This window comes from Salmo salar, chromosome 02 (genome assembly GCF_965601325.2).
Source record: "Salmo salar chromosome 02, fSalSal1, whole genome shotgun sequence".
In the NCBI taxonomy this organism is placed as follows: domain Eukaryota; kingdom Metazoa; phylum Chordata; class Actinopteri; order Salmoniformes; family Salmonidae; genus Salmo; species Salmo salar.
Genome location: NC_138292.1, coordinates 40,300,867 through 40,323,278, shown reverse-complemented (window position 1 = coordinate 40,323,278; position 22,412 = coordinate 40,300,867). Strand labels below are relative to the sequence as shown.

General features: G+C 45.4%; 1 protein-coding gene across 1 annotated transcript in view; it reads right to left on the bottom strand.

The window, feature by feature from the left end:
- LOC106582899 (mannosyl-oligosaccharide 1,2-alpha-mannosidase IA) overlaps positions 1-22,412 on the bottom strand; it is a 218,104-nt gene that overhangs the window by 43,297 nt on the left and 152,395 nt on the right. Inside the window, 1 exon segment of the mRNA XM_082962941.1 lies at positions 22,109-22,189. Coding sequence (XP_082819067.1) covers positions 22,109-22,189 — 81 coding nt within the window.

The following is a 22,412-nucleotide window of genomic DNA, read 5'->3' as shown; positions in this document are numbered from 1 at the left end:
TAATGTGTTGGCTGCCTTGAGTTTCACCCAGAATGACAATATTACCCCACAAACTCACATAAAAAATGAGGAGGCTTTAAGGAACAACCAATCAATAATGGACCGTGATTTAAGCCCGTCAATCACGCTGGCTGGGAGCTACATACAATATAATTTAGCAGCCCTCCTAGAGATGGTAATGTCATCAAGTAGATGAATTCGCCACAGTGCATCTACAAAACCCACTGACAGGTTGTGAGCCATCAATCAACAGAAATCACATTAGAAAATCTTTATTCTGTCATTTAGACCACTTTGCATGTATGGATGATCAGAGAGAACTAAAATATGCATCCATATTCATGAAGAGTTAAAAAGATGGGGGGGTGGCAACAACTCATCCACGTTTGTGAGTGGGAATCAGGATAATGTGAGTGGGAATCAGGATAATGTGAGTGGGAATCAGGATAATGTGAGTGGGAATCAGGATAATGTGAGTGGGAATCAGGATAATGTGAGTGGGAATCAGGATAATGTGAGTGGGAATCAGGATAATGTGAGCATCAAAGAGTCAAATGGAGCATTAATTCGACAGCTTCAGAGCCGCGACAGAGACGTTTTCATTGGTTATTTCCTTCTACCACATTGTCCCTACTCCTGCCCCAGGCATCACGTGTGGAGAGGACAACTAAAGAGTGTGTAAGAGATGAGAGGGGAAAGAAGGAAAAGGCTTTGACTTGGGGATTAGAAGACTTCAACCTGAACCTGGACTTTCATTAGACTGCATACTCTCGAACGCTATCTATGATCTTTAAATGCTCCCAGAGTGAGAGCGAGTGAGAGAGAAAGAAAGAAAGGGAGAGAGGGAGAGGTGGAGAGAATGTGTATAGTTTAGTATGAGCTCCTTGCCCGTAGGAAACATAGATCAGAGAGCGTCCACAGGTCCTAAATGTGCTCTCTCCCCTAACACCATGAAGTCTTACTGCCCTAGGAAGAGCGTTTGTGAACGGACTCCTTTATCTCACAGACATCTTGGTGGTATAAGCTTGGTCAAGCTTATAGCAGAACCAGCAGGGAGGCCAGGGAGTGACGGGAGAGCAAGGGAACCCATGCATTTAGCTGGGGAGGACACGAGCAGAGTAACAAAACCAAGCAGACAGAGAGAGAGAGAGAGAGAGAGAGAGAGAGAGAGACAGAGACAGAGAGAGAAAGAGATAATAAGCTGAGGAGGAAAATAACAGAAATTGACATTTCTGGAAAAGAAAAAGGGAGAGAGGAAGTGGGTCATGGTCACCAGCTGCTTTAGTCCAGACGCTCCTGTCAGAGTATCTAAACTCTGTAGTGTGGAGTGCTGAGTGAAGGACAAGGCTCCATTACCCTACGGCTCTGTCGAAAAGCAGACACAAGCAGCGCCTGCACACACACGCCAGCGTTGTAATGATACATTCAAGTCTGGCTGGGGCTATTTTCTATATCCAAGCTTCCCGCCTCTGCTTTGTGGTCGTTCACCCTTCCGAATCATCAACTCCAGGGGGACCGCTTCCAAATCTCTCCTCGTACTGCTTGCCTGCTGCCTGCTAAAAGGCCAGCCCATTAGCTAATTGCGTTACACTAAATAAGAAAAACCAGATCAATTAGAGTCGGCCTGTGCTTGATCGCCTGTATGTGTGTGTGTGTGTGTGTGTGTGTGTGTGTGTGTGTGTGTGTGTGTGTGTGGGCTGAGTTTGTCTGTGTGTGTTGAGGGTAGGTTGGTGTGATACACAGAAATGCAGGTGTGGAAGCCCTAGTGGGTAATCCAATAACATACCTGAGCGATTGGACCGATGCGAGATCTCCCGCGAGTCAGGAGTGAGATAATAGGTGATTGCTATTCCCCAAGCTGGAAAGCTTCATGCCATATTATTCATCTGGTAATTCACTACTGCACTCAGGTCTTCTACCTGTCTGGCAATTCACGTGTTGCTTTTATGGCGCTTAATTAATAGCGCACTGCATCTTCATTACATCTTAAATGAATGTCAGAGAATGGCTTCCGCAGCGTTTCACTATGGTAACCAGCCACCGATGACATCGAAAGATTATTCACGGACAGGGAGATCAGATAAGAAAGAAATACTCTCCTTGACGAAACACACGCACGCACGCACACACACACACACACACACACACACACACACACACACACACACACACACACACACCATAACCAATTCCATAACACCTTATTTGGAATAAAGGACAATGAGACCAACTGTGTCTGAATTCACAAGGCCTTCTTGACCTCACGAATTGTGATGTCTGTCATGAGGATGAAAACAAGACGCGATCAAACTTACTTCCCCTTTGTCTCTATCTGTCTTCGACTGCGAAACAAAGGGCCAGACCCCTGGCAGCTCTACACCGTTCTACTCTTCAAACTTTTCTCAAAATCTGCACGTACAGTATATGTAAAGGATAAACAACAAAGGGTTATGAGTTCTCTGGGAATGATGCATGATGGGGAAGGTGCGCCACGACACACAGCCGAGATATGACAAGGCAGTTTCCCACCCAGACTGAAAACGAAGCAGACATATCGAGCGGCTGGAGCTCTACATGGGAGAAAGAGTGACTGACTTTAATTCATTAATTCAGCTGTGTTCCACAAGGCTGTGTGTGTGTGTGTGTGTGTGTGTGTGTGTGTGTGTGTGTGTGTGTGTGTGTGTGTGTGTGTGCACGCGCGTGTGCGTGTGTGTGTGTGAGAGAGAGAGAGAGACCTAACATCTTAATCTCCTCAGTCACAAATCAACCACACTCTCCCCACTTCGGAGAAAGCCTTTTTCCTGCAAGACATATATCACTAGCCAAAGCCACCAGGATCAATACCACACACTGTTTAAAGATGTGGCCTTTGACCCGCAAAGACTGTTATATACTGTGGCCTATAAAAATACACTTTACAATCCTTTTTCTTAATTATGAAAACTAAGGGGCCATACTTTGAACGGGGTTTATTGTTGTAGTAAAACTGTACAGTGCTGTAAATGTGTTTCTATTCAGAATATACAGGGTAGCCATCAGAATATACAGGGTAGCCTACAGAATATACATGGTAGTCTACATAATTGTCACGCTCTGACCTAGGAGAGCTGTGTTTTCTCTGTTTAGCAAGGCCAGGGTGTGATAGGTGGGTGGGCATTCTATGTTTTGTTTTCTATGTTTTGGCCGGGTATGGTTTCCAATTAGAGGCAGGTGTCTATCGTTGTCTCTGATTGGAAGTCATACCCAGGCAGCCTGTTTTTCCTTTGTGTTTTGTGGGTAGTTATTTTCCATTTAGTTGTAATGTACCTGACAGAACTGTCTGCTGTCATTTTTTGGTTTAACTTTTAAGTGTTCATTCTTCTTTCATTAAAACTACAAGATGAACATATTCCACGCTGCACCTTGGTCTACTCATTTTGACGCCTGTGACAGAACTACCCACCACAAGAAGACCAAGCAGCGTGCACTCTCCAGGAGGAGGAGCGGGACCAAGCAGTATGGCTCAGAGGAGTGGACCTCGGAGGAGATCCTAGATGGAGCAGGACCCTGGACAAGACCTGGGGAGTATCGCTGTCCGCAATGGGAGATAGAGGCAGCGAAGGCGGAACGACGATACTGTGAGGAACGGCTAGGCAAGCAACAGGAGGCCGAGAGGCAGCGCCCCCAAAAAGTTTTGGGGGGACACACGGGTAGATTGGCAAAGGTGGGTTTAAGATCTGAGCCAACTCCCCGTGCTTACCGTGGGGAGCGAGTGACCAAGCAAGCACCATGTTATGCGGTGATACGCACTGTGTCGCCAGTGCGTACTCACAGCCCGGTGCGCTCGGTGAAAGCTCCTCACTGTTGTCGTGCTAGAGTTGGCTGGCAGCCAGGAAGAAGTGCGCCGGCTCAGCGTATCTGGCTTCCAGTGCGTCTCTACGGCCCAGGTTATCCTGCGCCTGCTCTACGCACGGTACCCCTCATTCACCAGCACAGCCCAGTTCGCCCTGTACCAGTGCTCCGCCCTTGCCGGGCTATAGTCAACATCGAGCCAGGACGGGTTGTGCCAGCCCTAAGCGCCAGAACTCCAGTGCGCCTCCAAGGCCCAGTGTACCCTGTGCCTGCTCCGCGCACTCTCCCTCCAGTGCACCACCATAGCCCAGTATGTCATGTGCCTGCTCCGCGCACTCTCCCTCCAGTGCGCCACCATAGCCCAGTACGTCCTGTGCCTGCTCCGTGCACTCTCCCTCCAGTGTGCCACTTTAGCCCAGTACGTTCTGTGCCTGCTCCGCGCACTCTCCCTCCAGTGCGCCACCATAGCCCAGTACGTCCTGTGCCTGCACCGTGCACTCTCCCTCCTGTGCGCCACCATAGCCCAGTACGTCCTGTGCCTGCTCCGTGCACTCTCCCTCCTGTGCGCCACCATAGCCCAGTACGTCCTGTGCCTGCTCCGTGCACTCTCCCTCCTGTGCGCCACCATAGCCCAGTACGTCCTGTGCCTGCTCCTCGTACTCTTTCTCTAGTACCCCCCCATAGCCCAGTACGGCCAGTGCCTGCTTTGAGCACGCGGTCCTCAGTGCGTCTCCCCAGTCTGGTGAGACCGGTTCCAGCCCCCCGGAGGAAGCCTCCAGTGATGATCAATGGTCCGAAGCCTCCAGTGATAATCCAAGGCACGAAGCCTCCAGTGATGATCTGTGGCCCGGAGCCTGTAGTGATAATCCATGGCACGAAGCCTCCAGTGATGATCCATGGCCCGGAGCCTGTAGGGATGATCCATGGCACGAAGCCTCCAGTGATGATCCATGGCCCGGAGCCTGTAGGGATGATCCATGGCACGAAGCCTCCAGTGATGATCCATGGCCCGGAGCCTGTAGGGATGATCCATGGCACGAAGCCTCCAGTGATAATCCATGGCCCGGAGCCTCCAGTGATGATCCATGGCACAAAGCCTCCAGTGATGATCCATGGCGCGGAACCAGTAGTGATGATCCATGGCACAGAGCCTGCAGTGAAGGTCCCCAGTCCGGAACCTACAGAGACGCTCTCCAGTCCGGAGCCTCCAGCGACGCTCCTCAGCCCGGAGCCTCCAGCGACGCTCCTCAGCCCGGAGCCTCCGCGACGCCCTCCAGTCCGGAGCCTCCAGCGACACTCCTCAGCCCGGAGCCTCCAGCGGAGCTCCTCAGCCTCCAGCAACGCCCTCCAGTCCGGAGCCTCCAGCGGAGCTCCTCAGCCTCCAGCAACGCCCTCCAGTCCGGAGCCTCCAGCGACGCTCCTCAGTCCGGAGCCTCCAGCGACGGTCTGCAGCCCGGACTCTTCAGCGACGGTCTGCAGCCCGGACTCTTCAGCGACGGTCTGCAGCCCGGACTCTTCAGCGACGGTCTGCAGCCCGGAGCCTTCAGAGACGGCCTGCAGCCCGGAGCCTTCAGAGACGGCCTGCAGCCCGGAGTCTTCAGAGAAGGCCTGCAGGCCGGAGTCTTCAGAGAAGGCCTGCAGGCCGGAGTCTTCAGAGACGGCCTGCAGCCCCGAGTCTTCAGCGACGGCCTGCAGCCCCGAGTCTTCAGCGACGGCCTGCAGCCCCGAGTCTTCAGCGACGGCCTGCAGCCCCGAGTCTTCAGCGACGGCCTGCAGCCCCGAGTCTTCAGCGACGGCCTGCAGCCCCGAGTCTTCAGCGACGGCCTGCAGCCCAGAGTCTTCAGCGGCGGTCGGCAGTTCAGAGCCTCCGGCGCTGATCCACGGTCTGGTTCCTCCGGCGACACAGAAGCGGGGGGATTAGCGGGTGGTGTGGGGGCTACGCCCCGAACCAGAGCCGCCGCCAAGTATAGATGCCCACCCGGACCCTCCCCAATAGGTTCAGGTTTGCGGCCGGGAGTCCACACCTTTTGGGGGGGGGGGGGGTGGGGTACTGTCACGCTCTGATCTAGGAGAGCTGTGTTTTCTCTGTTTAGCTAGGCCAGGGTGTGATAGGTGGGTGGGCATTCTATGTTTTGTTTTCTATGTTTTGGCCGGGTATGGTTTCCAATCAGAGGCAGGTGTCTATCGTTGTCTCTGATTGGAAGCCATACTTAGGCAGCCTGTTTTTCCTTTGTGTTTTGTGGGTAGTTATTTTCCATTTAGTTGTAAAGTACCTGACGGAACTGTCTGCTGTCATTTTTTGGTTTAACTTTTAAGTGTTCTTCATTCTTCTTTCATTAAAACTACAAGATGAACATATTCCACGCTGCACCTTGGTCTACTCATTTTGACGCCCGTGACAATAATATACAGGGTAGCCTACAGAATATACAGGGTAGCCTACATAATATACAGAGTAGCCTACAGAATACACAGGGTAGCCTACAGAATATACAGGGTAGCCTACAGAATACACAGGGTAGCCTACAGAATACACAGGGTAGCCTACAGAATACACAGGGTAGCCTACAGAATACACAGGGTAGCCTACAGAATGACAGGGTAGCCTCCAGAATAAACAGGGTAGCCTACAGAATATACAGGGTAGCCTACAGGCTACAGAGGCTATAATTTCCATTGCGTCAGTTTTCTTTCTACTCTCACTCAAACACAAGTTGCACTGAACATGAAAAATAGATTGACTTTCTTTGCTGTAAAGTTTAAAACTGACTTCTCTGAACAATTCTTCCTCTGAGAATGTTTTTCCTCCCTCTTCATTAAACACTTTCATGTATATTAATTGGAGGGACTACATGAGCAGCCTGAAGGACAGAGGCTAGGCTAACTGACAAACAGAGTGGATGATTTGTAAAAACTACTGCTCCTCTGGAAAAAGGGGACATGACTGGTCAGTCCAGGTGTGGACTCACTACTAGCCAGTAGCTCACTTCAGCTTGATGGCCTGTGCGCTCAGCTTAAAATGTGATAGAGATAGTGGCCGTGTCCGAATACCCATACTTGCGTCCTAAATAGTAGGCCGTTTGAGTGTGCGGAAAAATTAAGTATTTCTGTTTTCTCATTGAAAAGTTTTTTTTTTTGTTCTCTTGGCCTTCGTCAGAGCTTTTAAAACTCAATACAAAACCATGTGTTTCATTTCTGAATGTGTCTACACCAGGGACTCAGGATGTATCTGCATTTTTGATTTACATGCTAATCAGGCCTTTTGATTTGAACATAGCCTATTGCTTGTTTTAGGTTTGTAGGCTAGGCTACCTATTTAATTATTTAATTCATGGATCAAGCGTTAGCAGACATTCTGATCTCGTTCCCAATGATCAGTGTTTTAGTTTATTATGTTGCTGACCAGCGGTTCTGAATTTGCGATTCACCCGTCTGTCCAAGTTTTTCTGTGCAATAGCTTATTGATTTTAACATTTGAAAAGTGTTGGTGTGTGTAGTAGGCTATTCGATTGAAATTATACATGCTACAGCACTTTGGTTTCACTAATAAATATGTTCAAAAGGAACCAAATCATCTGTTTCTGTCTTTAGTCCTTTTTTATTTAACAGGATAGATGCTATATGGCCACGGTATAGGTGGAATGGGATAGTCTGCCTATAACCAGCCTGAGTAGGCATATAACTCCATTCCTAATCTTTTCAGAGTATAGAGAAATGAATCAGATTGGTAATGAGTTATTATCAGGCTGGTTAATGCGATGCATGTCTGTTGAATAAGGAAAAACCCACCCGCACTCGGCCCCGCCCCACCTACTGAGCCAGTCAGAAGCCGCTACCGTGTTGCGGTCGTGGCATACTGCGGCGATGAGAACATAGTATGCAGTTTAAGTATGTAGTACGCTAGTAAGGGTATTCAGACACGGCCACTGTGTGCACGTGCGTGTGTGTGTGTGTGTGTGTGTGTGCATGTGCGTGCTGGGACTATTAAACTAATGATGCTTTGAAAATGGGATGCCAGGCTGTTATGTGGGCTAGGCAGAGTCAAAAGAAAAGAACTAGAGGCCTGGATTCCTCAAAGCCCCGCATCATTAAAGGCAGCCTAATGATCTGAAAGATTCCATTTTGTTTGCTGCCATCAATGTTGTGACTTGTAAAAACAAGGAACCAGGATTCATCAGACTCTCTCCTCAATAGGGGTTGGGTTGGGGTTAATTTGGGCATGGGTCAAAGCCTGGGTTGTATTCATTAGGACACACTGTAGCAAGAAGCAGCATAACATTTTGCAACGGAAAACGAAAATGTGTTTCTTATTGGACAATGTCAGGAAGTCCCTCCCTGCTCCAGTCAGTTTTCCTCCATTTGGTGCCTAATGAATACACCCCTGCCAAATCCCACTGTCCTTAAACCACGAGCAGTGCAAAAGCTTTTGAGACCACTAAGAACTGCAAAAATACTAATTGAAAGAGACAAAAAAAGGTTCTCCCAAAAATAAAGAGAGCGGAGGCAAATAAATGATCGGGGCTGTTAAATATCAAAAGGGAAATGAGAAAGAGAAAAGGCCCAAGGTTCTTCTTTGTTTGAATTCTCTTTCTTCTCACATCAAATTGACCAATTACATTCTTAGCATCAATGGCAGCTCAACTTCTTTTATGCTCTTCATCAACAATATGTCAGTATTGATGATTGACAGAATTATTCTGGAATGTAGAAGTGGAACAGAAAGAGGTTTATAGTATAAAGCTGAGCTATTAAGTCTACAAAAGATTTAGCATACATAAAATGCATGCTGTAATTATACATGGGAACATAAAATACATAATACATTTAGTAGTGATGCTACTACACAGTACGCGTCTTGGTCCAATGCTTTCTTACTATATAATGATGTAGCTTGTAAGAAGTCCCACAAATGGGATTAAATGTTTGTACATATACACACAGTAGAAGGAAGGTCTGGAGCAGTGGAATCGAGAGTTTTCTTCTACTACTAAGCCCACAGCCCAGATACAGAGCACAGCAGGTTACAGTGTGACTATGATGATCCACCTTGATCTGCAGGAGATTAAATGTCTTTTTAGACTTTTAAGCTGCTGAGCGAAGAAAGACACACATGCACAGAATTTCTACATGTATACAAACACATGCACAAACGCACACACACACACACACACACACGTACACACACACACACACACACGCCATCCTCCACTGTAAGTCTTTGTAACCCGAGAATTGTGAATTAGAGGGCTTTGTCTAAATGGAATGGGATTTACAAAGACATATTGCGAGAGGCAGAGCGGCAGGATTCATTGATTACATTGGCAAGAGTCGGAGATCTCTCTTTTTTTTGGTCAATAGCGTAGTAAATATGGGTTGACACAGTAGAGTTTTATTCCCCATAGGATCTGCTAACTCTCTGAATACAACAGGTTGGGAATGTTGAGGCAGGGACAGAATCAAGGACATTAACACGCCAGCTTAAATTCTGAGGAAAAACATGAACGCTTATAGATACTGTGTCAACGTGTGGATGGAATCAGGTCAGTGCTCATCAAATACACGACAGCTGAGATTAAATGATGATTTATGTCTGACCTCTCAGAAAGCCGCCATTGGAAACACTCCAGACATATGACACATAAATTGTAGTCTAGCAGTTGCTATGTTGCCATGGACACTACTGCTACAATCACCCACAAGTCATGGCTGAGGACTATATCGGCAGACTGTGATATGGCCATTTCTAGGAGTGACTCCTTCCTTTCCAGAAGACTGTCAAACATGATGACAACACCACCCCAACGGGTGTTGCTGGGCAGCTTCAATGTGGTGCTCTTATTCTTCTCACTTTGCTTGGTGAGGTAGATTGCTGTTATAACTTGATGACCCTTCACATAGCTAACCAGTTCCTCGGCTCTCTTGTAGAGTGTATCCATTGTTTTCAGTGCCATGATGTCCTTGAGGAGCAGATTCAATGCAGGAGCAGCACAGCCAATGGGTGTGATGTGAGGGTAGGACTCTTCCATTTTAGACCAAGCAGCCTTCATGTTCGCAGCATTGTCTTTCACCAGCGCAAATACCTTCTGTTGTCCAAGGTCATTAATGACTGCCTTCAGCTCATCTGCAATGTAGAGACCGGTGTGTCTGTTGTCCCTTGTGTCTGTGCTCTTGTAGAATACTGGTTGAGGGGTGGAGATGCTGTAGTTAATTGTTCCTTGCCCACAAACATTCGACCACCCATCAGAGATGATTGCAATACAGTCTGCTTTCGCTATGATTTGCTTGACCTTCATTTGAACTCTTTTGAACTCTGCATCCAGCAAATTAGTAGAAAAAGCATGTCTGGTTGGAGGGGTGTATGCTGGGCGAAGAACATTCAGAAATATCTTCCAATACACATTGCCTGTGAGCATCAGAGGGGAACCAGTTGCATACACAGCTCAAGCAAAACACTCATCAGCATTTCTCTGACTACGTTCCTCCATTGTGTCAAGAAAACTTCTGATTCAAGGAGGACCATGAGGTGTTGCTATTGATAAGGTGTCTGATTCATAATTTTCACCTCGAATAGAAGTAGAGGGACTTTTGCCAGAGGTTGCTTGTTGTGAGCGCTGAGGGAACTTTACGCACTTGGCCAGATGATTCTGCATCTTTGTTGCATTCTTCACATATGATTTGGCACAGTATTTGCAAATGTACACAGCTTTTCCTTCTACATTAGTTGCAGTGAAATGTCTCCACACATCAGATAGTGCCCGTGGCATTTTCCTGTAAAGATTAGGGAAAAAATGAGTAAAAAAACAACAAATACAATTCCATGTACAGATAAATAGTTAAGCAGTTAGATTAAACAACTCCTTCGTAAGATAAATGTTTTAAAATGAAACATGTATGGAAACAGGTGAATTAACACTCCAGGCTAAAGCAAGCTAAAACCCACATGGTAGCAAAAACTAACTAGCAGAAATTGTTAAACAAGTTAGAAATTAATTAAACACACTTTGCTGTAGGCTACTATTTACTAGTTAACAAAAAATCATGTATGTCATATAAAATATATTCACCCCACCCAGTTTTGTAACCAAAACTTACCAGAAAGCATGTAGTCCTTGGCTCAGACAGTGTAGTAGTGTGGGCTCAATAGCATCTCATTAGTGTGCAAGATCTTGAAAATCAGCTGTACATGTGATGGAAGAATGCACTGCGCATGTAGAGGGTTGCAATTCCATAGAATTGGGGATAGTTTAACCAATGTATGCCGCAAGACCTAGAATTGCCTTATGTGTATCCCACAAAAAAGGTTCACTGTTATAAGCTAACTTTTTTGATGAATTTAAGCAAAATTCCCAAACTTCCTGGGCTTAACTTCCCATGGAAAATGTCAAATTCCGGAAATTTACCGGAAAGTTTATGACCCTTTCCAGCCCAAGTATGATTGAGGTCAAAACTCTCTCTCTGTCCTCAGCTCACATGAGTGTGTATCCTTCGCTCTCCCCCCAGGTCTGAGTAGACAGATCCCTGTATCCACATTCTGATGGATATAAGGAGGACTCCTTGTACCACAGCGGTTGATATTAATTAAATTCCCTCCACCAACTTGCCCTGAAGAAAAATCACCTGGAGGATATTACACACACACACACACACACACACACACACACACACACACACACACACACACACACACACACACACACACACACACACACACACACACACACACACACACACACACACACACACACACACACACAGGTCAGCTCCAGGAAGGTGATATATGTTCTACGGAGTGGATGGGTGAGAGAGAGCAGAGAGAAGACGAATAGCAGAGGGAGTGAGACAGATGCAGTGGAGAGGGTAAAACCTGAGGGAGGAAAAAACTAGAAAGAGCATTGTTGAGAGGGAGAGGGAGAGCGAAACAGCAGTCTGTGAGGGGAGAAATTGAATTCAACACGGAGGAATTCTCAGCTCTGTGGTGGTGTGTTCAGCGTGGAAGCAAAAGTAGGTCACCCAAATAAAAAAACATTCTAAATAAGGCTTTAGCTACAGAGAAATTCCATCCCCTGCACCGACACTTTCTGAAATTGTGGTAATTCATTGACACTCACAGGACTGGAGGCTGGGGGACCTATTCTCCTGTGACACCACTGACGTGGAGCCCCGACTGGCACAGGAAGAAACTGACACTAGGTCAGTGAACCAGGAGAGGTGGAGAAGACTCTCTTTCTCTCTCTATAACATCTCTCCCACACACTCTCTCTCTCCTGAACAAATTAATGTACTTCCATCCCCACTTCCTCTTATGGCTGCCACTGCCTCTCCTTCTGCCTGCCTGTCTGTCCTCCACTCTGCCCACTGCAATTTTCACACAAGGTTGACTGAACCCAAAATGGTTCTACCTGGAACAAAAAAAGGCTTATTCAAAGGTTTCTCCTATGGCGACAGCCGAAGAATCTTTTAAGGTTGTAGATAGCACCCTTTTTCTAAGAGATTACAGCAGTATACTAACAGAACAACCTGAGTGAAACAAGAGCTTGAAGAATACAGCATATACCATAAAACAACGATTCAGCATTGCGGTTAGAGCACTGACCAGAGAAAGCTCTTTATGCAAGGTACTTAACCTGGGGGCAGTGGTCTAACTGTAAGCCAAGGACCCCCATGGGTCTCTATCTGCCCCAGCAACAGACACAATCATACCACCAGCATTATTAATGGGCAGGTGTTACTCTGGCCTAATCTAAGCACTTCTCACCTCAATCCCGCCAGGAGTCATCATTGTTCTCCAACATCAATTTACCATCAGGTGCTGCTGAATGTCCTCCAGTGAAACTGGTTCTGCTGTCCCATAATATGTACACACCAGGGTTTGACCGGCAGCATTTTAATTTACTGGACATTTAAGAAATGTACTGGACCCATATGCATTGGTTGAATAACCTGATTAGGATGTCCACCCACGGTGCTCAGAATGATGGAAATGAAATGTAGTTTATGGTAATTCATCTTAACAGAACATGCAACTGGGATGCAACGATGTGCGTCATTCTTACCGAATTCCTACGAGCAATTTGAAGATGTTAGAATACATAGGTGGAACACCAAAATGATATAGCCTAATTAGCTCAATCCTGTCTATACAGAAATCAATAAAATCATTCAAAATAGGCTACTATACCAGAAAGCATGATTCGGCCTGTCACGTCCTGACCAGTAAAAGGGGTTGTTTGTTATTGTAGTTTGGTCAGGGCGTGGCAGGGGGTGTTTGTTTAGTGTGTTTCGGGGTTTGTTGGGCAATGTTCTATGTTAGTCTATTTCTATGTGTGTGTCTAGTTATTCTATTTTTATGCTTAGTTTATTGGGTTGACCTTCAATTGGAGGCAGCTGTTCCTCGTTGCCTCTAATTGAAGGTCCTATTTAATAGGGGTGTTTTTCTTTGGGATTTGTGGGTAGTTGTTCCGTGTATAGCGTTGTGCCTTACAGGACTGTCTTCGTCGGTGTTTATTATTTTGTTTCAGTGTTTTTGTATCCTCTTTAATAAATAAGAAGATGAGTATACACATTCCCGCTAGGTTTTGGTCCACTCACTACGACGAACGTGACACGGCCCCAGAGGATCATTAGCTTCTGTGGATTGTTTTAAAATCGCATAGCCTACAGTTGGAAGGGCCTGGAATTTGGGAAGAGAGCGCGGCAAATACCAAATAGATGATTGTTAAGTTGAGACGGTCAGTTAAAGGCAGAGAGACACAGCCAGGCATATCTCAATATTTAAAAAATACAATTGTGGACAAAGTTTTTGTTTAAGCCCACTAGCGGAGAACATTGGCCATATCCCCGGTGAACGTGCATATTGACTGTCTTTATCATTAGGGCAGTGACACTTTTCTGGGGGGGGAGACAATTTTCTCCTCCAGGTTAGATGGATGTCATATTGTATTTGTGTCTCCGCTGTTCGTAGGCCTAACTTATGGATATTTTTATTGATCTTTTTGTCAGTGTGAGGAGAGTTGGCTACCCTGTAATTTGTGTCGTATTCAAAAGATTCTATAAATGTCTCCAGTCATAAAAAGTGGAGGAGAATTGCAAGAAATTTGTTTATAAAAGGCCAACATTTTCCTGTGCAAAGAAAGGAGAAGAAATGTAGGCGATCTGACATGGACTAGGCCTACTCTAAGCCGCTGTAGTCTTTTTTGAGAACAGTGATAGAGTTATATTATTAAAAAGCAATAAGGCTCATGCAACAGATCAGAACGTTTAGCATAAAATGTTGATAAACAATTATTTCTTCAAATTATAAGTGCAGCAGTGCAGCAGTGCAGCAGTGTTCCGTCCATAATGCAATTGGCAGGAAAACAAGATTGTGAGCGGTTTCATGTGACAGAGATGAAAATATCCGTTAGAAAACAACAACTAGCATGGGTTGCTAATATGATTAGGATTGTGCATTTGGCTACTGGACAATATAAGAAAGTTGATTTGAAAACCAATAGAACACGAGAGACAACGACTACTGCTTTCAATAGTATATGGAAGTCTTTATAAAATAATTGCCTGCACGTTTGGTTGGATTTTGGCAAGGCTACTTTGAGGCAAGGTAAGATATGCCTCATAATATATAGTAAAATGTTCAAGTTTCAAACAATGAAGTATATGTTTTCAAAATGCATACTGCCTCCAGCTCTTTGCAAAGTGGTGTGTGACGTGCTGAAGCCTGCCTAGTTGCCTATGCACTTAAATGACGAATGGGAAGCGCGCTTCAATTACCAGTTTATAAATAAAAATAGTAGCTTTTAATCGTGGACAGTTTTATTTTTGTATTTTTTTTACACGCAATTGCCTTTAGAATCGTTGTGCAGTGATTGTGTTTATTAAAGCACATGTTTCACTCCAGTAGCAACAAACAGCTGTTTGAGCTGCATCAGCATCTCTCGTGCTACAGTACATCGACTTATTTCAATCAATGAATATGCTAAATATGCCAGCGCCAATTTGACTTATCGGCTTTTCATTTTGGCTATTACCAGCTAACGGAAACCATGGTACACACACACACACACACACACACACACACACACACACACACACACACACACACACACACACACACACACACACACACACACACACACACGCACACACACCTGTATTACCCCCTGTTAACTGTCTAAAGTGATTTACGTTCCCTGCTAACTCGAGAATGGTTCCAGGAAAAGGTGGCTTCTCAATTTGCCTCTCTTATCATGTGTGGAGGGAAAAACAGCGGTTGGAGACCGAGACGATAAATCTCGCTCCAGCAGATCCGTTGTCGTGGGCCGGGCAGTGTGGAATGGGATGGCACACCGTAACCCAGTAGCACTACACAACCTCAAACGAAGAATGAGAGGGAGAACACACTTCTGTACTTCACTCAACTGTATGATGTGGTAACTGCCAAAATAAAGGAAACATTTGAGTTAATGAGGGATACAAAGTAAATTGAACGTAGGTGCTTACACACAGGTGTGTTTCCTGAGTTAATACGTGTCATCATGTATAAAAATGCTGGGCAGGCCATTATTTTGCCCATTATTTTGGCTACCATGGCTATTGATGACAATGCCCCCATCCACAGGGCACGAGTGGCCACTGAATGGTTTGATGAGCATGAAAACGATGTAAACCATATGCCATGGACGTCTCAGTCACCAGGTCTCAACACAATTGAATACTTATGAAAGATTGGAGCGGCGCCTGCTTTGCACCACCATCAACAAAACACCAAATTATAGAATTTCTTGTGGAAGAGCGGTGTCGCATCCCTCCAATAAAATTCCCGGACACTTGTAGAATCTATGCCAAGGTGCACTGAGAAGCTGTTCTGGCTCATGGTGGCCCAAAACCCTACATGTTGGTGTTTCCTTTATATTGGCAGCAGTTGTGGTCAGTGCAGTTTATGATGAGGGTGGACAATTATTATTTTTTATGAGCATGGCCTTATTTATATTTCGGCAGGTAACTTGGTGGTTAGAGCGTTGAACTAGTAACCGAAAGGTTGCAAGACCAAATCCCGAGTTGACAAAGTAAAAATCTGTCGTTCTGCCCCTGAACAAGGCAGTTAACCCACTGTTCCTAGGCCGTCATTGAAAATAAGAATTTGTTCTTAACTGACTTGCCTAGTTAAATAAAGGTAAAATAAAATAAAAAAAATAAAAGATGATAGCATATTAGATGACTGTCATTCATATTCCATTCACCCAGTTCAACGTAACAGCGATAGGTTTAGGATATTACATGATACTCGGATTTTCCTTATACCCATCATGACGTTGCTACAACCCGGCCTATGAACGAAAGTTTACAACGTAGGTACACAAAAGGCAGAGAGAAAACTTTGAAGTGACAGACAGTGGGTTTATTAACTAATGTGTTAATAAACCCACTACAATCATGCAGTAACGTTACAGTGTATAGTCAGTAAGCAGTTACACCGGCAGGCCCCGGTGGCAATAAATTAATAAAACCAAAAGCTTACCTTGACTTGGAAGAGTTCCAGTGTTGTGTTGGATAGTCATAGCCAGCTAGCTAACTGTTTGAGCAGGGTGTTTGAGTAGGCAAAACTCGCTAGCTGCATTTGCTAGCTAAGTAAGTGAAACTGTAAAAAATTGATGACTCTCTCTCTCGCTTCTCCTTCATTTTGGAAGAAATTAATTTGTTAAAAACTGTTCAACTATTGTCGTTCTCTCTTTTTTAGTCAACTACTCACCACATTTTATGCACTGCAGTGCTAGCTAGCTGTATCTTATGCTTTCAGTACTAGATTCATTCTCTGATCCTGGGTGGACAACATGTCAATTCCTGCTGCAAGAGCTCTGATAGGTTGGAGGATGTCCTCTGTAAGTTATCATAATTACTGTGTAAGTCTATGGAAGGGGGTGAGAACCATGAGCCTCCTATGATTTGTATTGAAGTTAATGTACCCAGAGGAGGATGGACACTAGCATCCTCCGGCTACACCATTGTGCTATCCTAGGCTACTGTAGACCTTCATTGCAAAATAGTATGTTTTAATCAATTATTTGGTGATGTGATCATATTTAGTATAGTTATCTAAAAAGGATAACTTTTTAATTGTAAAAAAAAATTCTGAAAATCACTGAGGATGGTCCTCCCCTTCCTCCTCTGAAGAGCCTCCACTGATTGGCAGTTACCTTGTACAGTATGTGCTAATATGTACTTACGGCACCAAGAAATGGCACGGAAAACAAACACAAATGCCAATGTGAACCCCAATGCAGCTTCAGGAGTGACAGACTATGAGAAGGGATGTAAGGGTGCTGGATGTAAGGGCTGCCTATAGCAATTTTACTCATCTGATCGCATTTGCATTTCACAAGGTGAATTTAAAGTGCATTTCACAAAGTCTAATCAGATTCTATCCTCCTCATCTCCAAACATGAGAGAGAAATGAGGGAAGATATGAGGAACGCTTCCTAGGCAAACAATTTGTTTACCAACTCATGATTAATATGAACATTTTCACTGTATGCTCTTTGAAAGAGCAATTTACTATAAGAAGTATAACCATTAATAATTGCAATGGGTATAAACAATGATGACAGTTGTGTGTGAATGAATTGAAGCTCAAGCAACAGGCATCCACACCAAAAATCTAAACTGAGCTTAGTGCTATGCGGGCTGTATGGTGACATAATGTGACAATATTGATTTTACACACTGTTCTTTTCCACGTACACTACTGGTCAAACGTTTTAGAACACCTACTCATTCAAGGGTTTATTTTTACTTTTACTATGTTCTACATTGTAGAATAATAGTGAAGACATCAAAACTATGAAATAACACACATGGATTAATGTAGTAACCAAAAAAGCGTTAAACAAATCAAAATATATTTGAGATTCTTCAAATAGCCACCTTTTGCATTGATGACAGCTTCACACACTCTTGGCATTCTCTCAACCAGCATCACCTGAAATGTTTTTCCAACAGTCTTGAAGGAGTTTCCACATGTGCTGTGCACTTTTGGGTGCTTTTCCTTTACTCTGCGGTCCGACTCATCCCAAACCTTCTCAATTTGGTTGAGATCGGGGGATTGTGGAGGCCAGGTCATCTGATGCAGCACTCCATCACTTTCCTTCTTGGTCAAATAGCCCTTACACAGCCTGGAGGTGTGTTGTGTCATTGTCCAGTTGAAAAACAAATGATAGTCCCACTAAGCCCAAACCACATGGGATGGCGTCTCGCTGCAGAATGCTGTGGTAGACATGCTGGTTAAGTGTGCCATGAATTCTAAATAAATCACAGACAGTGTCACCAGCAAAGCACCCCCACACCATAACACCTCCTCCTCCATGCTTTACGTTGGGAAATACACCGTGTCTCACAAAGACATGGCAGTTGGAACCAACAATCTCCAATTTGGACTCCAGACCAAAGGACAAATTTCCACCGGTGTAATGTCCATTGCTCGTGTTTCTTGGCCCAAGCAGGTCTCTTTTTCTTATTGGATTCCTTTAGTAGTGGTTTCTTTGCAGCAATTTAACCATGAAGGCCTGATTCACACAGTCTTCTCTGAACAGTTGATTTGAAAATTTGATCATATTACTCCAGTGCTTGCCTCCCTACACTGGCTTCCTGTTAAGGCAAGGGCTGATTTCAAGGTTTTACTGCTAACCTACAAAGCATTACATGGGCTTGCTCCTACCTATCTTTCCGATTTGGTCCTGCCGTACATACCTACACGTACGCTACGGTCACAAGACGCGGGCCTCCTAATTGTTCCTAGAATTTCTAAGCAAACAGCTGGAGGCAGGGCTTTCTCCTATAGAGCTACATTTTTATGGAATAGTCTGCCTACCCATGTGAGAGACGCAGACTCAGTCTCAACCTTTAAGTCTTTACTGAAGACATATCTCTTCAGTAGGTTCTATGATTAAGTGTAGTCTGGCCCAGGGGTCTGAAGGTGAACGGAAAGGCTGGAGCAACGAACCGCCCTTGCTGTCTCTGCCTGGCCGGTTTCCCCTCTTTCCACTGGGATTCTCTGCCTCTACCCCTATTACGGGGGCTGAGTCACTGGCTTACTGGTGTTCTTCCATGCCGTCCCTGGGAGGGGTGCGTCACTTGAGTGGGTTGAGTCACTGACGTGGTCTTCCTGTCTGGGTTGGCGCCCCCCCTTGGGCTGTGCCGTGGCGGAGATCTTTGTGGGCTATACTCAGCCTTGTCCCGGGATGGTATGTTGGTGGTTGGAGATATCCCTCCAGTGGTGTGGAGGCTGTGCCTTGGCAAAGTGGGTGGGGTTATAGTTATATCCTACCTGTTTGGCCCTGTCCGGGGGTTTCATCGGATGGGCCACAGTGTCCCCTGACCCCTCCTGTCTCAGACCCAGTATTTATGCTGCAGTAGTTTATGTGTCGGGGGGCTAGGGTCAGTCTGTCACATCTGGAGTATTTCTCTTGTCTTTTCCGGTGTCCTGTGTGAATTTAAATATGCTCTCTCTAATTCTCTCTTTTTCTTTCTTTCTTTCTTTCTTTCTTTCTCTCTCTCGGAGGACCTGAGCCCTAGGACCATGCCTCAGGACTACCTGGCTTGATGACTCCTTGCTGTCCCCAGTTCACCTGGCCGTGCTCCTGCTCCAGTTCCAACTGTTCTGCCTGCAGCTATGGAACCCTAACCTGTTCACCGGACGTGCTACCTGTCCCAGACCTGTTGTCCCAGACCTGCTGGAACCCTGACCTATTCAACGGACGTGCTACCTGTCCCAGACCTGCTGTTTTCAACTCTCTAGAGACAGCAGGAGCGGTAGAGATACTCTCAAAGATCGGCTATGAAAAAGCCAACTGACACTTACTCTTGTGTTACTGACTTGTTGCACCCTCGACAACTACTATGATTATTATTATTTGACAATGCTGGTCATTTATGAACATTTGAACATCTACGCCATGTGCTGTTACAATTGCCACCCGGCACAGCCAGAAGAGGACTGGCCACCCCTCATAGCCTGGTTCCTCTCTAGGTTTCTTCCAAGGTTTTGGCCTTTCTAGGGAGTTTTTCCTAGCCACCGTGCTTCTACACCTGCATTGCTTGCTGTTTGGGGTTTTAGGCTGGGTTTCTGTACAGCACTTTGTGATATCAGCTGATGTAAGAAGGGCTATATAAATACATTTGATTTGATTTGATTTTGATGTTGAGAAGTGTCTGTTACTTGAACTCTGTGAAGCATTTATTTGTGCTGCAATTTCTGAGGGGCCGTTAACTCTAATGAACTTATTCCTTTGGCGGTCCTCATTAGAGCCAGTTTCATCATAGCCCTTGATGGTTTTTGCGACTGCACTTGAAGAAATCTTCAAAGTTCTTGAAATGTTCCATATTGACTGACCTTCATGTCTTAAAGTAATGATGGACTGTCGTTTCTCTTTGCTTATTTGAGCTGTTCTTGCCATAATATGGACTTGGTCTTTTACCAAATAGGGCTCTCTTCTGTATACCCCCCTACCTTGTCACAACACAACTGATTGGCACAAACGCATTAAGAAAGAAAGAAATTCCACAAACAAACATTTAACAAGGTACACCTGTTAATTGAAATGCATTCCAGGTAACTACCTCATGAAGCTGGTTGAGAGAATGCCAAGAGTGTGCAAAGCTGTCATCAAGGCAAAGGGTGGTGTCACGCCCGGACCTTGGAGATCCTTTATTCTCTATTTTGGTTAGGTCGGGGTGTGACTAGGGTGGGCATTCAAGTTTCTTTATTTCTAGGTTGGCCTGATATGGTTCCCAATCAGAGGCAGCTGTCTATCGTTGTCTCTGATTGGTGATCATATTTAGGCAGCCTTTTCCCACTTGTTGTTTGTGGGATCTTCTTTTTGGTACTGTGCTGTTTAGCCCTACTTACGTTACGTTACGTTTCGTTTGTATTTGTTGTGACTGTGGAGGCGCACTGGAGATACAGCGCGTAGCGCCGGTGCAGGATGTTCTGGACTGTGGAGGTGCACTGGAGGTCTGGAGCATAGAGCTGGCACAACGTGTCCTGGACAGATGACCACACTCACACGGCAAGTGCGGGGAGCTGGCACAGGACGCACTGGGCTGTGAAGGCACACTGGGAACACAGTGCGTATAGCCGGCGCAGGATATCCTGGACCGAGGAGGCGCACTGGAGACCAGGCGCGCTGAGCCAGCACCACCCGTCCTGGACAGATGCCCACTTTCGCACGGCAAGTGCGGGGAGCTGCCACAGAAAGCTCCGGGCTGTGGATGCACACTGGAGACACCGTGCGTATCATCGCAAAACATGGTGCCTGACTGGTCACTCGCTCCCCACGGTGAGTACGTGGAGTTGGCTCTGGTTCAAACCCTGGCTCCACCAACCACCCCGTGTGCTCGGTGTTCATTTAATAAAGAAAGATGTACACCTACCACGCTGCACCTTGGTCCAATCCTTCCATCAACGAGCGTAACAGGTAACTATTTGAAGAATCTCAAATATAAAATATATTTTGATTTGTTCAACACCTTTTTGGTTACTACACGATTTCATAGTGTTGATGACTTCACTATTATTCTACAATGTAGAAAATAGTAAAAAATAAAGGAAAACCCTTGAATGAGTAGGTGTTCTAAAACTTTTGACCGGTAGTGTATATTCATATTTCACGAACATTCCGCCGTAGAGAAATGTTGTGCTTTCTCTCCCTGACTCACTCAGCCTCAAAATCAATGTCCATTAAGCCGACTCAAGCTCTCATATGTCATTGGACTTGTTTTCCATTAATTTGGCGTCAGCATGGATTGCCCCACTTCATCTGAACAGCCAAGAGCATCATGGCATGTACCATGCTTGGGCAGATGTTATTTTATATAGCATGCTTGACCTCCACTCTGTTCATAGTACATTGGTAATAGATTGGTAATGCAGAGGGTCACATGTGGGTCAGTGCAGATGTGTGCCTGCGCTATATGTCTGTGACAGCAATGTGGTCATGCCGGGAAAAGGGCATGTGGGAGTTATGTGAGCTGAGAAATGTTTTACACACTGACTATGTGATGAGATTTCCTGTTTCTGTTTGTGTGTGTGTGTGTGTGTGTGTGTGTGTGTGTGTGTGTGTGTGTGGTGTGTGTGTGTGTGTGTGTGTGTGTGTGTGTGTGTTTTATGACTTTGCAAAACTATTCCACACAACTCCTTCATCATTCAAACTGCAGGGCCAAATCTCAATAATGGAAGAGACCAGTTCTTCCTGAATCGAGGGGTATAATAGACATTAATGAATCTTACCTCCTCTCCTGTCAGGTAGTACGCAGAGAGCAGCCCACCGACGTAACGGATATTCACCTCGAAGAGAGAAGCCTCGCCGTTCTGTAAGAGAGAGATCACACTGCATCAGAGGTGGAATGCTCCATTCAGGACACAGCCCAATCTCATAAATGATTAGTCAAAATAACTCATATTTCTATCAACAGTCGCATGGCAACACCAACCAATCAGTCGTGTGATGAAATAGGGGTTAAAAACATCATCAATAATGAATAAATAATAAACCTACATTTTTAATTGATCAATAATAATGAATGAGAATTTG